This window comes from Labeo rohita, chromosome 11, assembly GCF_022985175.1.
Source record: "Labeo rohita strain BAU-BD-2019 chromosome 11, IGBB_LRoh.1.0, whole genome shotgun sequence".
NCBI lineage: Eukaryota > Metazoa > Chordata > Actinopteri > Cypriniformes > Cyprinidae > Labeo > Labeo rohita.
In genome coordinates, this window is record NC_066879.1 from 22324591 (window position 1) to 22338809 (window position 14219).

Consider the following 14219-nt stretch of genomic DNA (forward strand, 5'->3'; position numbering starts at 1 on the left):
CAATTCACATGCACAAAATATAAATTTAAAAAAATATATAAATGCATTCATAAAATACATTTCACAGATGCAAAACACAGTTCACATATGTACAACTGTGTACAAAATTTTGAATGTTTAAAATTCACGAGTTCATCATGGGCTGTGAATGTGAATTGCATTGGATTTGTGTGTGCATTTTTGAGACTTTCCTGGCAGCGAACTCCTCCCACACGGGTAACTCGTACTCTTTAGCCAATCAGATTTGAGCCTGTCAGTCGACCAATCATAACCTTCTGTGGGCGTATGAGTCACGTGCCTGGATGTTGCGTCATCAGCGCGAGACCACAGTTCAAGTTACGATTCAGCAGAGGTTTCTGCAGTTGACCGTTTTATTTCAGTTAATTAGCCAAGTAAAGGTGTATTGTTTTATTTTTGCATGTTTACTTACAACTTGGAAGTAAAATCGGTTGTTTAGACATACTCGCTAATGTGAACAATATAAGCCAGTGGCTGCTGTTTAGTTCAGAGTGTGTTATGATCAGGGCCGATTGGAACTTTTTTCCACACCTGCCAGTGGCCGGTGACGTGGTCAAATTTACCGTCCAAATTTTATTTTATTTTTTTACCGGCTACAATGACTAAACATTTTTACAATGTTTTTAAATTGTCCTGCTACTGGTGTCTCCATTACATGCATTTTCCCTCAATTTTACCTATGCAGTTTAAATGCGGCTTCAAACGATCCCAAATGTGGTTGTAAACAATCCCAGCTGAGGAAGAAGGGTCTTATCTAGCAAAACGATCGGTTATTTTCATTAAAAAAATACAATTTATATACTTTTTAATGTCAAAGGTTAGTCTTGTCTTACACTGTTACACTAGTCAGGATGAGTGGAATATCATGCCTCCACAGACAATAAGCCAACTTGGGAACAGCATGAGATGTCAGCAAGCTGTAATTGATGCATGACAAGTTGAGACATTGACATTTGTTGTGGTGTATCCATCACTGTTGTCAGCTTTTAAGTAAATAGTTCAAGATGAAATTACCATTGCATGCCCTACTTTCATGATATATCACTGTAGCATGAACTTCTCATTTTGCCTAAATTGTCCCCAGAAGTTAAATATCCTTAACTTTGTGCAAGTTGTGTACTTGATGGAAATAAAAGCAGCTAAAAGAGGCATTTTTTTGATTGTGCACACTAGGACAACCAACTGTGGAGATACCCACTAGTGATGTCAGTGGGTAAATCAACCCATGTAGGACACAAACTAGTTCTCCATTTTGTACATAAGCCTCATTTAGCATCTCATGCTAAATGTGCCAACAATACAGAACTTCCACAGGTCAAAGACACTGAACTTTCAGTAGACAAGCATTTTCCCCTACCTTTTTCCCCCCCTAAGCGAGACCTAAAGTCTCCAGCAAGAGTAGACTAGATTTATGTCCTCTGTAGACTTAGATACCAGAAGAGCCAAACAAGCAGAGACCACAAGTACGTTCAAATAGTAACATTTATTTAAAAAAAAAAAAAAAAAAAAAAAAAAAAAAAAAAAACACCCAATAAGAAAACAATAAGTAAACAAGTTAAATCAACTATGCAACTACGACTTCACTTGCTACAACAGCCTCAACACGCCTGGTGATAAGCGCTTGCTTTGAGTAGTCTGAGAAAGCAATGGTGCTGCATCCTGAAGGCCAGGCTGAGCAGACTGCAACACAGACTTATAGCTTGAAGCAAGTTGTACATTACTGGGTTGCTCCAGAGGTTGGGAACCAAAACTGGAAAGAGCCTCATAACTTGACTGGTCTGGCATAGAAGAGAGCTGGGATCCAGGCCAAAGAGACACAGATTGGCCACTGGGCTGGGGAACAGACTGGAAGCTGGCTTGTGCTGACTGCAGGCCACTAGGTTGGGCTACAGACTGATAGCGAGCCCGTGTCGATTGGTATCTTGTTTGTGCTGACTGCAGGCCACCGGGTTGGGCTACAGACTGATAACGAGCCTGTGCCGATTGGTAGCTTGTTTGCGCCGACTGCAGGCGACTAGACTGGGGTGCAGACTGGAAGCTTGTTTGTGCTGACTGCAGGCCACTAGACTGGGGTGCAGACTGGTAGCTGGCTTGTGCTGACTGCAGGCCACTAGGTCGGGCTACAGACTGGTAGCGGGCTTGTGCTGACTGCAGGCCACTGGGCTGGGGCGCAGACTGGTAGCTGGCTTGTGCGGATTGGTAGCTTGTTTGTGCTAACTGCAGGCCACTGGGCTGGGGCACAGACTGGTAGCTGGCTTGTGCTGACTGCAGGCCACTAGACTGGGGTGCAGACTGGTAGCTGGCTTGTGCTGACTGCAGGCCACTAGGTCGGGCTACAGGCTGGTAGCGGGCTTGTGCTGTCTGCAGGCCACTGGGCTGGGGTGCAGACTGGTAGCGGGCTTGTGCTGATTGGTAGCTTGTTTGTGCTGACTGCAGGCCACTAGACTGGGGTGCAGACTGGTAGCTGGCTTGTGCTGACTGCAGGCCACTAGACTGGGGTGCAGACTGGTAGCTGGCTTGTGCTGATTGGTAGCTTGTTTGTGCTGACTGCAGGCCACTAGACTGGGGTGCAGACTGGTAGCTGGCTTGTGCTGACTGCAGGCCACTAGCTTGGGCTGGTACAGACTGATGCAGGCGAGCCTGTGCTGATTGGTAGCTTGTTTGCGCCGACTGCAGGCTGATTGGACTGGGGTGCAGACTGGAAGCTTGTTTGTGCTGACTGCAGGCCACTAGACTGGGGTGCAGACTGGTAGCTGGCTTGTGCTGACTGCAGGCCACTAGGCTGGGGTGCAGACTGGTAGCTGGCTTGTGCTGACTGCAGGCCACTAGGCTGGGGTGCAGACTGGTAGCTGGCTTGTGCTGACTGCAGGCCACTAGACTGGGGTGCAGACTGGTAGCTTGTTTGTGCTGACTGCAGGCCACTAGACTGGGGTGCAGACTGGTAGCTGGCTTGTGCTGACTGCAGGCCACTAGGCTGGGGTGCAGACTGGTAGCTGGCTTGTGCTGACTGCAGGCCACTAGGCTGGGGTGCAGACTGGTAGCTGGCTTGTGCTGACTGCAGGCCACTAGGCTGGGGTGCAGACTGGTAGCTGGCTTGTGCTGACTGCAGGCCACTAGCTTGGGCTACAGACTGATAGCGAGCTTGTGCTGATTGGTAGCTTGTTTGTGCCGACTGCAGGCGACTAGACTGGGGTGCAGACTGGAAGCTTGTTTGTGCTGACTGCAGGCCACTAGGCTGGGGTGCAGACTGGAAGCTGGCTTGTGCTGACTGCAGGCCACTAGGCTGGGGTGCAGACTGGAAGCTGGCTTGTGCTGACTGCAGGCCACTAGGCTGGGGTGCAGACTGGTAGCTGGCTTGTGCTGACTGCAGGCCACTAGCTTGGGCTACAGACTGATAGCGAGCCTGTGCCAGTTGGTAGCTTGATTGTGCTGACTGCAGGCCACTAGACTGGGGTGCAGACTGGTAGCTGGCTTGTGCTGACTGCAGGCCACTAGGCTGGGGTGCAGACTGGTAGCTGGCTTGTGCTGACTGCAGGCCACTAGGCTGGGGTGCAGACTGGTAGCTGGCTTGTGCTGACTGCAGGCCACTAGCTTGGGCTACAGACTGATAGCGAGCTTGTGCTGATTGGTAGCTTGTTTGTGCCGACTGCAGGCGACTAGACTGGGGTGCAGACTGGAAGCTTGTTTGTGCTGACTGCAGGCCACTAGGCTGGGGTGCAGACTGGAAGCTGGCTTGTGCTGACTGCAGGCCACTAGGCTGGGGTGCAGACTGGAAGCTGGCTTGTGCTGACTGCAGGCCACTAGGCTGGGGTGCAGACTGGTAGCTGGCTTGTGCTGACTGCAGGCCACTAGCTTGGGCTACAGACTGATAGCGAGCCTGTGCCAGTTGGTAGCTTGATTGTGCTGACTGCAGGCCACTAGACTGGGGTGCAGACTGGTAGCTGGCTTGTGCTGACTGCAGGCCACTAGGCTGGGGTGCAGACTGGTAACCAGCTTGTGCTGACTGCAGGCCACTAGGCTGGGGTGCAGACTGGTAGCTGGCGTGTGCTGACTGCAGGCCACTAGGCTGGGGTGCAGACTGGTAACCAGCTTGCGCTGACTGCAGGCTGCTAGGCTGTGATGGAGCCTGGTAACGAGCCTGTCCTGGTTGTCCACTAGGTTGAGACACAGATATGTAGCTGGCCTGTGCTGACAGCATATCACTGGGACGTGACGCAGCCTGGTACCTAGTTTGTGCTGACTGTGGGCCACTGGGCTGGGACATGGATTGGTATATGGCTTGTGTTGGTTGCAGGCTGGTGGGTTGAGAGACAGCCTGGTAACAAGCCTGTTCTGGTTGTTCACTCGATTGGTAACGAGCTTGCACTGACTGATAGCCACTGGACTGGAAGGGAGGCTGATAGCTAGCTTGTGCTGGTAGTTGGATACTGGGCTGGGACACAGATTGGTAGCTGGCCTGTGCTGACTGCAGGCTGCTGGGTTGTGGAGCCTGGTAACGAGCCTGTCCTGGTCGTCCACTGGACTGGGACACAGACTGATAGCCAGCTTGTGCAGGTAGTTGGACACTGGGCTGAGATACTGATTGGTAGCTGGCCTGTGGTGACAGCATACCACTGGGACGTGACACAGCCTGGTACCTGGTTTGTGCGGACTGTGGGCCACTGGGCTGGGATGGAGACTGATAGCTAGCTTGTGCTGGTAGTTGGACACTGGGCTGGGACACTGATTGGTAGATGGCTTGAGCTGGTTGCTGGGCAGCAGGTTGGGCCACAGACTGGTAGCTGGCTCGCACTGGTTGTGGTGCAGCAGGTTGGGCCACAGACTGGTAGCTGGCTTGTGCTGGTTGTTGCAGCAGGTTGGGCCACAGACTGGTAGCTGGCTTGTGCTGGTTGTTGGACACTAGGCTGGGCCACAGACTGGTAGCTGGCTTGCGCTGGTTGTGGTGCAGCAGGTTGGGCCACAGACTGGTAGCTGGCTTGTGCTGGTTGTTGTGCAGCAGGTTGGGCCACAGACTGGTAGCTGGCTTGTGCTGGTTGTTGTGCAGCAGGTTGGGCCACAGATTGAAAGAGGGGCAATATTTCACAGCGAGGACTGGGAAATCTCCAAGTCCACGAGGATGTGATGCACTAAAGCTTAAAGCAGCTAGTGGCTGCACAAAGTACTGACTTTTGATATTTATGGAGCCAAAATGATCTGAATAATAACTCACACAGAAGACATGATGCACACATTCGTAACCCACATGCGTGAAAAAATATACATATATTCACAAAAACCAATTCACGTGCACAAAATGAAAATTTGTAAATTGTATTCATAAAATATGTTTCACAGATGCAAAACACAGTTCACATATGTAGAACTTCCGACCGAGTCTTTGCAAAGTGAACATGCAAATAAGATCAAAAACCCTTAACAAAAAAGGTAAAACAGCGATATAGGACAATTTTGAAGTTGAGGGAGAAAATACGGTCAGTTTTTCGACATACCCTAACTGTCTTGAGCTAGAATGCACAGAGTTCAGGGAGAGTAAGACAAGATGAACGTTTGACATTAAAAAGTATATAATTTTAATTATTTTTGATGAAAATAACCGATTGTTTCGCTAGATAAGACTTCTTCCTAGGCTGGGACTGTTTACAACCGCATTTGGGATCGTTTGAAGCCGCATTTAAACTGCATTTTGGAAGTTCAAACTCAGGGCACCATATCAGTCCATTATATGCATAAACTATACAGATGAATCTTTATTCAAAATACAAAAGTTAATCAGCAATCTCACGCGGTCTCTTTAAAACTTGATGGACATGGCGTGGATCTGGCACATATCCTATTTTCTCCAAACTCTATACCGTCATTGAATACTTTATAACTCATTTAAGAATATGTTTATGAGGTAACTTGCCAAAACAGCGCATTTGGCATAATTATGTGTGTTTTCGTCCGTTGACGCACTGCTGCAGCCTTTCAAACTATACTTCACTGTCTAGGCGGCGTATCCCCAGGTATGTGTTGCCACATTCTCGGGTTATAAAGAATAAAAGGACACATGACAAGTTGAGACATTGACATTTTTTTGTTGTGGCATACCCATCACTGTTGTCAGCTTTGGTTTCAAGTATATAGTTTGAGATTAAGTTACCACTGGATTAAATGCCCTATTTTCATGATAATCACTGTAGCATAAACTTCATTTTCCATGAACTCCCCAAAAAGTCAAACATCCTTAACTTTTTGAGTAGTGTACTTGATGGAAATAAAAGCAGTTGAAAGAGGCATTTTTTGGATTGTGCACACTAGGACAACCAACTGTGGAAATACCCACTAGTGATGCCAATGTATAATCAACCCATGTAGGACACAAACTAGTTTTCCATTTTGTACATAAGCCTGTTAGAACTGCTTGACCCAAGCAGTTGTAATCAGTACAAAATAAAGACTAAAGTGTCTCATTTTTAAAACCATTTACATACCTACAAACTAACAACACACAAGAGATGAAGACTTATGAGGTAAATGTGCCAACACAGAACTTCCACAGGTCAGAGACTCTGAACTTTTAATAGACAAGCGTTTTTCCCTACCGCTTTTTCTAAGAGAGATTTAAAGAATAACTAATACTCCAGCAAAAGCAGACAACATTTAAGTTCTCTGTGGACTTAGATACCAGAAGGGCCCAACAAGCACAAACCACAAGTATGTTCAAGTAGTAACATTTATTTTTCTCTCCTTTCAAAAAAAACCCCACACAGAACAAAATAAATGAACTTAATTGAAGTTAAATCAACTACGCAGCTACGACTTCACTTGCTGCAACAGCCTCAACATGCCTGGTGAGAAGCGCTTGCTTTGAGTAGTCTGGGAACGCAATGGTGCTGTATCCTGAAGGTCAGGCTGAGCAGACTGCAACACAGACTCATAGTTTGAAGCAAGTTGTACATTACTGGGTTGCTCCAGGGGTTGGGAACCAAAAGTGGAAAGAGCCTCAAAGCTTGACTGGTCTGGCATAGAAGAGAGCTGGGATCCAGGCCAAAAAGACACAGATTGGCCACTGGGCTGGGGAACAGACTGGAAGCTGGCTTGTGCTGACTGGAGGCCACTAGGTTGGGCTACAGACTGATAGCGAGCCGGTGTCGATTGGTATCTTGTTTGTGCTGACTGCAGGCCACTAGACTGGGGTGCAGACTGGTAGCTGGCTTGTGCAGACGGCAGGCCACTAGACAGGGGTGCAGACTGGTAGCTGGCTTGTGCTGACTGCAGGCCACTAGACTGGGGTGCAGACTGGTAGCTGGCTTGTGCTGACTGCAGGCCACCGGGTTGGGCTGCAGACTGATAACGAGCCTGTGCTGATTGGTAACTTGTTTGTGCTGACAACAGGCCACTAGACTGGGGTGCAGACTGGTAGCTGGCTTGTGCTGACTGCAGGCCACTAGGTCGGGCTACAGACTGGTAGCGGGCTTGTGCTGACTGCAGGCCACTGGGCTGGGGCGCAGACTGGTAGCTGGCTTGTGCTGACTGCAGGCCACTGGGCTGGGGCGCAGACTGGTAGCTGGCTTGTGCTGACTGCAGGCCACTAGACTGGGGTGCAGACTGGTAGCTGGCTTGTGCTGACTGCAGGCCACTAGGTCGGGCTACAGGCTGGTAGCGGGCTTGTGCTGTCTGCAGGCCACTGGGCTGGGGTGCAGACTGGTAGCGGGCTTGTGCTGACTGCAGACCACTGGGCTGGAACACTGCTAGGTAGCTGGCCTGTGCTGACTGTGGGCTACTGGGCCGGGACGCAGATAGGTAGCTGGCTGACTGTAGACTGCTAGGTTGTGATGGAGCCTGGTAACGAGTCTGTCCTGGTTGTCCACTAGGTTGGAACACAGATTGGTAGCTAGCTTGTGCTAACTGAAGGCCACTAGGTTGGGGCACAGACTGGAAGCTGGCTTGTGTTGACTGCAGGCCACTGGGCTGGGGCGCAGACTGGTAGCTGGCTTGTGCTGACTGCAGGCCACTAGGTCGGGCTACAGACTGGTAGCGGGCTTGTGCTGACTGCAGGCCACTGGGCTGGGGTGCAGACTGGTAGCTGGCTTGTGCTAACTGAAGGCCACTAGGTTGGGGCACAGACTGGAAGCTGGCTTGTGCTGACTGCAAGCCACTGGGTTGGGCTACAGACTGATAACGAGCCTGTGCCGATTGGTAACTTGTTTGTGCTGACAACAGGCCACTAGACTGGGGTGCAGACTGGTAGCTGGCTTGTGCTGACTGCAGGCCACTAGGTCGGGCTACAGACTGGTAGCGGGCTTGTGCTGACTGCAGGCCACTGGGCTGGGGTGCAGACTGGTAGCTGGCTTGTGCTAACTGAAGGCCACTAGGTTGGGGAACAGACTGGAAGCTGGCTTGTGCTGACTGCAGGCCACTAGGTCGGGCTACAGACTGATAACGAGCCTGTGCCGATTGGTAACTTGTTTGTGCTGACAACAGGCCACTAGACTGGGGTGCAGACTGGTAGCTGGCTTGTGCTGACTGCAGGCCACTGGGTTGGGCTACAGACTGATAACGAGCTGGTCTGTGCCGATTGGTAACTTGTTTGTGCTGACAACAGGCCACTAGACTGGGGTGCAGACTGGTAGCTGGCTTGTGCTGACTGCAGGCCACTGGGTTGGGCTACAGACTGATAACGAGCCTGTGCCGATTGGTAACTTGTTTGTGCTGACAACAGGCCACTAGACTGGGGTGCAGACTGGTAGCTGGCTTGTGCTGACTGCAGGCCACTAGGTCGGGCCACAGACTGGTAGCGGGCTTGTGCTGACTGCAGGCCACTGGGCTGGGGCGCAGACTGGTAGCCAGCTTGTGCAGGTAGTCGGACACTGGGCTGAGACACAGCCTGATAGCCAGCTTGTGCAGGTAGTTGGACACTGGGCTGAGACACAGCCTGATAGAGAGCTTGTGCAGGTAGTTGGACACTGGGCTGGGACACAGCCTGGTACCTGGTTTGTGTGGACTGTGGGCCACCGGGCTCAGATGGAGACTGATAGCTAGCTTGTGCTGGTTGCTGGTCACCAGGCTGGGACACAGATTGGTAGTCAACTTGTGCTGACTGCAGGCTGCTGGGTTGCGAAGCCTGGTAACGAACCTGTCCTGGTCTTCCACTAAACTGGGACACAGACTGATAGCCAGCTTGTGCTGGTAGCTGGATACTGGGCTGGGCCACAGACTGGTAGCTGGCTTGTGCTGGTTGTTGGGCCACAGACTGGTAACCAGCTTGTGCAGCAGGTTGGGCCACAGACTGGTAGCTGGCTTGTGCTGGTTGAGCCACAGACTGGTAACTGGCTTGTGCTGGTTGTGCAGCAGGTTGGGCCACAGACTGGTAGCTGGCTTGTGCTGGTTGAGCCACAGACTGGTAACTGGCTTGTGCTGGTTGTGCAGCAGGTTGGGCCACAGACTGGTAGCTGGCTTGTGCTGGTTGTTGGGCAGCAGGTTGGGCCACAGACTGGTAGCTGGCTTGTGCTGGTTGTTGGGCAGCAGGTTGGGCCACAGACTGGTAGCTGGCTTGTGCTGGTTGTTGGGCAGCAGGTTGGGCCACAGACTGGTAGCTGGCTTGTGGCTTGGCCACTGCCACAGACTGGTAGCTGGCTTGTGCTGGTGTTGGCAGCAGGTTGGGCCACAGACTGGTAGCTGGCTTGTGCTGGTTGCTGGGCAGCAGACTGGGCCACAGACTGGTAACTGGCTTGTGCTGGTTGTGCAGCAGGTTGGGCCACAGACTGGTAGCTGGCTTGTGCTGGTTGTTGGGCAGCAGACTGAGCTGCAGATTGATAGCTGGCTTGTGCTGGTTGTTGGACACTAGGCTGGGCCACAGACTGGTAGCTGGCTTGTGCTGGTTGCTGGTCACCAGGCTGAGCTGCAGACTGGTAGCTGGCTTGTGCTGGTTGTTGGACACTAGGCTGGGCCACAGACTGGTAGCTGGCTTGTGCTGCTTGGTAGTTGGTCAGCAGGTTGGGCCACAGCCTGGTAGCTGGCTTGTGCTGGTTGTTGCAGCAGGTTGGGCCACAGACTGGTAGCTGGCTTGTGCTGGTTGTTGGGCAGCAGGTTGGGCCACAGACTGGTAGCTGGCTTGTGCTGGTTGTTGGTCACCAGGCTGAGCTGCAGACTGGTAGCTGGCTTGTGCTGGTTGTTGGACACCAGGCTGGGCCACAGACTGGTAACTGGCTTGTGCTGGTTGCTGGTCACCAGGCTGAGCCGCAGACTGGTAGCTGGCTTGTGCTGACTGCTGGCCAAGACTTGAGGTCAGGATAGGCCTGCCAACAGAAGAAAGCCTGGAACCAACTTGAAGTCTACTTCTCTGGGGCTTGGTAAAGAATTGGCCCTTAGCCAGCTGTTTACCACTGGACTGGGAGCCAGTCTGCACTGGTTGCTGGCTACTAGAGGCTACAGACTCATTACCAGTCTGCACTACAGTTTGAGAATTAAGCTGTGCTGGCTTGGGTGCAGACTCACCAATCACACTTGTACTCAGTGCAGTGCCCAGAGACCCAGAAACAAAACTGCCACTTGAAGATATCAGAGAGCCTTGGGTTTGCCTTCTAGCATCAGATTCAGAACCAAGGTTATTTGTCACTGGACCAGAGCCATAGGAACCAGTTTGAGGACTATAGCTTACACTGCTATACGCTCCCTTAACTGCAGCACTGTAAGTGATATTCTTGGATCTTAGTGGCCTGATGGGATCCGATACATCTCCTTGGCCATACCAGCTAGAACTTTGTGGCTTCACATCATCCTGCATAGGGAGGCCAGCCTCATAGTATCCAGGATAACCTCCAATGCTAAAGCCACCAACTAAAACCCAAGTACAAAGACAGTGTCAAACATACATCTTGACAAACCTGAATTATAGAACTTGACTGAATAAGACTTACCACTTCCAACATGGCCATAGATACAAAAGCCAAGAAGTGCTAAAGAAATCCTGCAAAATAAAAAACATGTTAAACACACTTTGCTTTATAGAGGAAAAAAAAAAAAAAAAAAAAAAAAAAAAATAAATAAACACAACCAAGGACAATACTACAAATACATAATAAACATAATAATAACAAACCTTAAGAGTCTGACAGTGGTTCCCGCCATGTTTAGGCAAAAAAATAAATAAATAAAATAAACCCCACTAGTTTTACCAACACAAAATCAGGAGACACATTTGTCTCCCCCAGCACACATTACTGCTGTTGAATTGGACTTTTAATAGTGCCTGCAACTGCCATTTACCAATCATCTAGACAATCAGTTGTCATGGGAACCTTTATACAATTATTAGGTTCAGGTGTATCTGCTGATCTCACAGAAAAGACTAACTTTCTATTTAGTCCTATTGAACTGATTTTGTCACGCACCTGTATATTTTTGTCTGATATAATCAATGCATGCAATGAAAAAATGTTTGTTATTAAATATAGTTTTATTAGATTTAATTGTCTAGTTTACTAGACTTTATAAGACATGTCTGTAAAAGAATAATGAATATAATATTCCTATGGAGAGAACTTTGAAAAGGTTTTCCAAAAAAATGTAATATTACACAACAGCTGTAAATGAACACCTCTATGTTTACTGAAAAGAATGCTAATTTGATTATGCTAATAATCATTAGAAAAAAAAAAAAATCGAACACATGGCATTTGAATGGCTGTCATCAGAGAAAGATGCTTTTTCACCATTAGTTTTTGTGTAAACTACAAATGTGGAAAAAATGCAATTAGATGTTTACACGTCACACTACAGAAACCTCAAATGATTTCAATTAAATACTAAGACAGCCTCCAGTGTCAAGGGATCTTAAACCCAAGGTTATGAAGAGAGAGTCAGCAGCATAAAATTTGTTGTGAAATGAAGTTTTGTAAACAGTATTCCTATTTTGCAGAGACTGAAAGTGGAAAACAGATTTTCTACAAGCCTATACTCATTGTGTTTCTTTAATGTGTTTAATAAATTCCCTCCAGTAAGATTCATGGTCTGTATATTTTTCATTTTACTTATAGTTGTATTGTATGAGGGTCCTGCACAACTATATTTAGAGATACATGCCCTCACAATGTAGTGCCAGACTGTGGCATTTAATGAGTGCAGTTTAAATTGCATTTTGGAAGTTCAAACTCGGGGCACCATATCAGTCCATTATATGCATAAACTATTTTCTCCAAACTCTTTACCGTCATTTAATACTTTATAACTCATTTAAGCATACATTTATGAGGTAACTCGCCAAAACCGCGCATTTGGCATAATTGTGTGTGTTTTCGTCCGTTGAAGCGCTACTGCTGCGCTGTCTGAAGCAGCTCAGTGTATGCGTACAGCCGAACACGCAGCCTTTCAAACTATACTACACTGTCTAGGCGGCGTATCCCCAGGTATGTGTTGCAACATTCTAGGGTTATGAAGAATAAAGAAGGGAAAAGTTACTGCTCTGCCCTTCCCTGGTGAAAAAAAACAGCATATGCTGGTAGGTATGTTTTGATGCTGGAATGCTGGTTAGGTAGGTTTTGATGCTGGTATAAGCTGGTCCTTTGCTGGTTTATGCTGGTTCTTAGCTGGTTTAAGCTGGTCCTTTGCTGGTATTTGCTGGTCATGTTGCTGGTCAAGGACCAGCATGAACCAGAAAAGGACCAGCATAAACCAGCAAAGGACCAGCATAAACCAGCATCAAAACCTACCTAACCAGCATCCCAGCATCAAAACATACCTACCAGCATATGCTGTTTTTTTTCACCAGGGTTATCAGCTGTTTGTATTCCATTATTTGATTCACTCTTGTTGCTTATGCCAGGTAATTACGACAATCTCGTGTTCGGAAAAGATTGTTTTATTCGCTTACGTCAGAAACAGCAAATCTCTTTAAGAACTGGCTGTTGTTTTCACTACATTCCATTATTATATTTTGTAAGAGTTGTACCCGCCAACTGGCGACTGATACTGTTACATATACTCGCCAACGCCGATTTTTACTCGCATTTGGCGCTTGGTGAGTGTTAATTTTAGGCCCTGGTTATTTTGATCAATTCTTATGTTTATTTAATAAAGAATTATTATTCACGCCTTCAGCTGATGACGACATATCTAATTTTATTTTTTGTCAAACTTAGGTTTTCATTAAATTATTATTCTATAACATCTTGTCTATCATCTCTGAAAATATCTCGGCGAAATCCACTTGTTTAGTGCAGAAAAAAATGGCCATTTATTGCATCTTTCTCTTATGCTAAGAACGCGCTGCTGAGGTGCTTTCCCTCAACACCACAAAAACAGTTAACCTATTAAAATATACCACGTAACATATTTAATAAAGGCGTATCAATTCACATTCTCTGCAAGTCCTGTGTAAACTACGGCACGCAAAGTTTTTTATTTATTTTTTTTAATATGGTGAGATGGCGGAGCGCAACGCCGTTGTTACGCTAAATGGTTGGTATAGTGTACCATTTAGAGTCTTTAGCATTCTTTTAAAGTGAATTTTATGGCTGAGTGATAGATACATGTATCAGTGTAATACATCATGTGAAAAGGTAATGAATCAGATGTTTTAGATCCAGTCTTCGCTATCTCTCTGTCTGGACATGCCAGGTTTTGGTCTGATATTCAAAGGAATTAACACCTTGGCATATTAACTCACACTTGTACAAGAGATGCAGACGCAGAGAAACATGAGATAAAGTGATAAAATAACTAAGTGAAGATTACTGAAAAATCTTTGTTGCATTCCTCTTTATTAGGGGTGTGACGAGACACTTATCCCACGAGACGAGACTGGTTCACGAGAATGAGACGAGATGAGATTTTTAAACTTTTCTTAAGATATCCTCAATGATGAAATATATAGGGAAATAGTCTTTTATTCAACTGAAAAAGACAAAATGCAAAAAATGTAGGTGCATTTTGAACTTTATGAAATTAAACTTCCATTTTAATGAATTATACGCCGTAATAAACAACATTTAAACAAGAGCTTCACGATTTTGGATAAATTGAGAATCCCAGTTGTTTTTAATAAATTGCAGACCATAATTCTCTCACAGTTCTGGGGCCAGTTGCATAAACTTAGCCTCTATGTTAAGACAGTGTCTTAAGAACTATTTTGACCAACTAGCAGTTAACTAAGGGGTAATCAATCATATATTTTGGATTCAACTTAGACTCATCTAAGTTTTTGTGTAACCGAATTTTAC

General features: G+C 47.4%; 3 protein-coding genes across 3 annotated transcripts; all 3 read right to left on the reverse strand.

Annotated features, from left to right (window-relative positions):
- Positions 1-1460: 1460 nt before the first annotated feature.
- LOC127173500 (uncharacterized) lies at positions 1461-6112 on the reverse strand. The gene is made up of 3 exons (XM_051123420.1): positions 6109-6112; positions 2787-5211; positions 1461-2704 (listed from the first exon to the last, which is right to left on the reverse strand). The coding sequence occupies exons 1-3, from the start codon at positions 6110-6112 to the stop codon at positions 1606-1608; spliced, it is 3528 nt and encodes a 1175-aa protein (XP_050979377.1). The 3' UTR covers positions 1461-1605.
- Positions 6113-6715: 603 nt separating this feature from the next.
- Positions 6716-8559, reverse strand: LOC127173501 (retinitis pigmentosa 1-like 1 protein; the record flags this gene model as incomplete). The annotated part of the gene is made up of 1 exon (XM_051123421.1): positions 6716-8559. A coding segment is annotated over one exon (1746 nt), but the record flags the coding sequence as incomplete, so codon positions are not given.
- A 1-nt stretch (position 8560) lies between these two features.
- Positions 8561-11247, reverse strand: LOC127173503 (paternally-expressed gene 3 protein-like; the record flags this gene model as incomplete). Its single annotated transcript, XM_051123422.1, has 4 exons — positions 11102-11247; positions 10920-10969; positions 10021-10839; positions 8561-9939 (listed from the first exon to the last, which is right to left on the reverse strand). Coding segments are annotated over exons 1-4 (2277 nt in total), but the record flags the coding sequence as incomplete, so codon positions are not given.
- Between the last annotated feature and the right edge of the window lie 2972 nt (positions 11248-14219).

What these genes read in the sequence shown, in the direction of transcription:
- LOC127173500 (XM_051123420.1), bottom strand. An exon ending in CCCCAGCCTAGTGGCCTGCA is followed by an intron (nt 2,705 to 2,786) that starts GTCAGCACAAGC and finishes TCTGCACCCCAG; the next exon opens with TCCAATCAGCCTGCAGTCGG.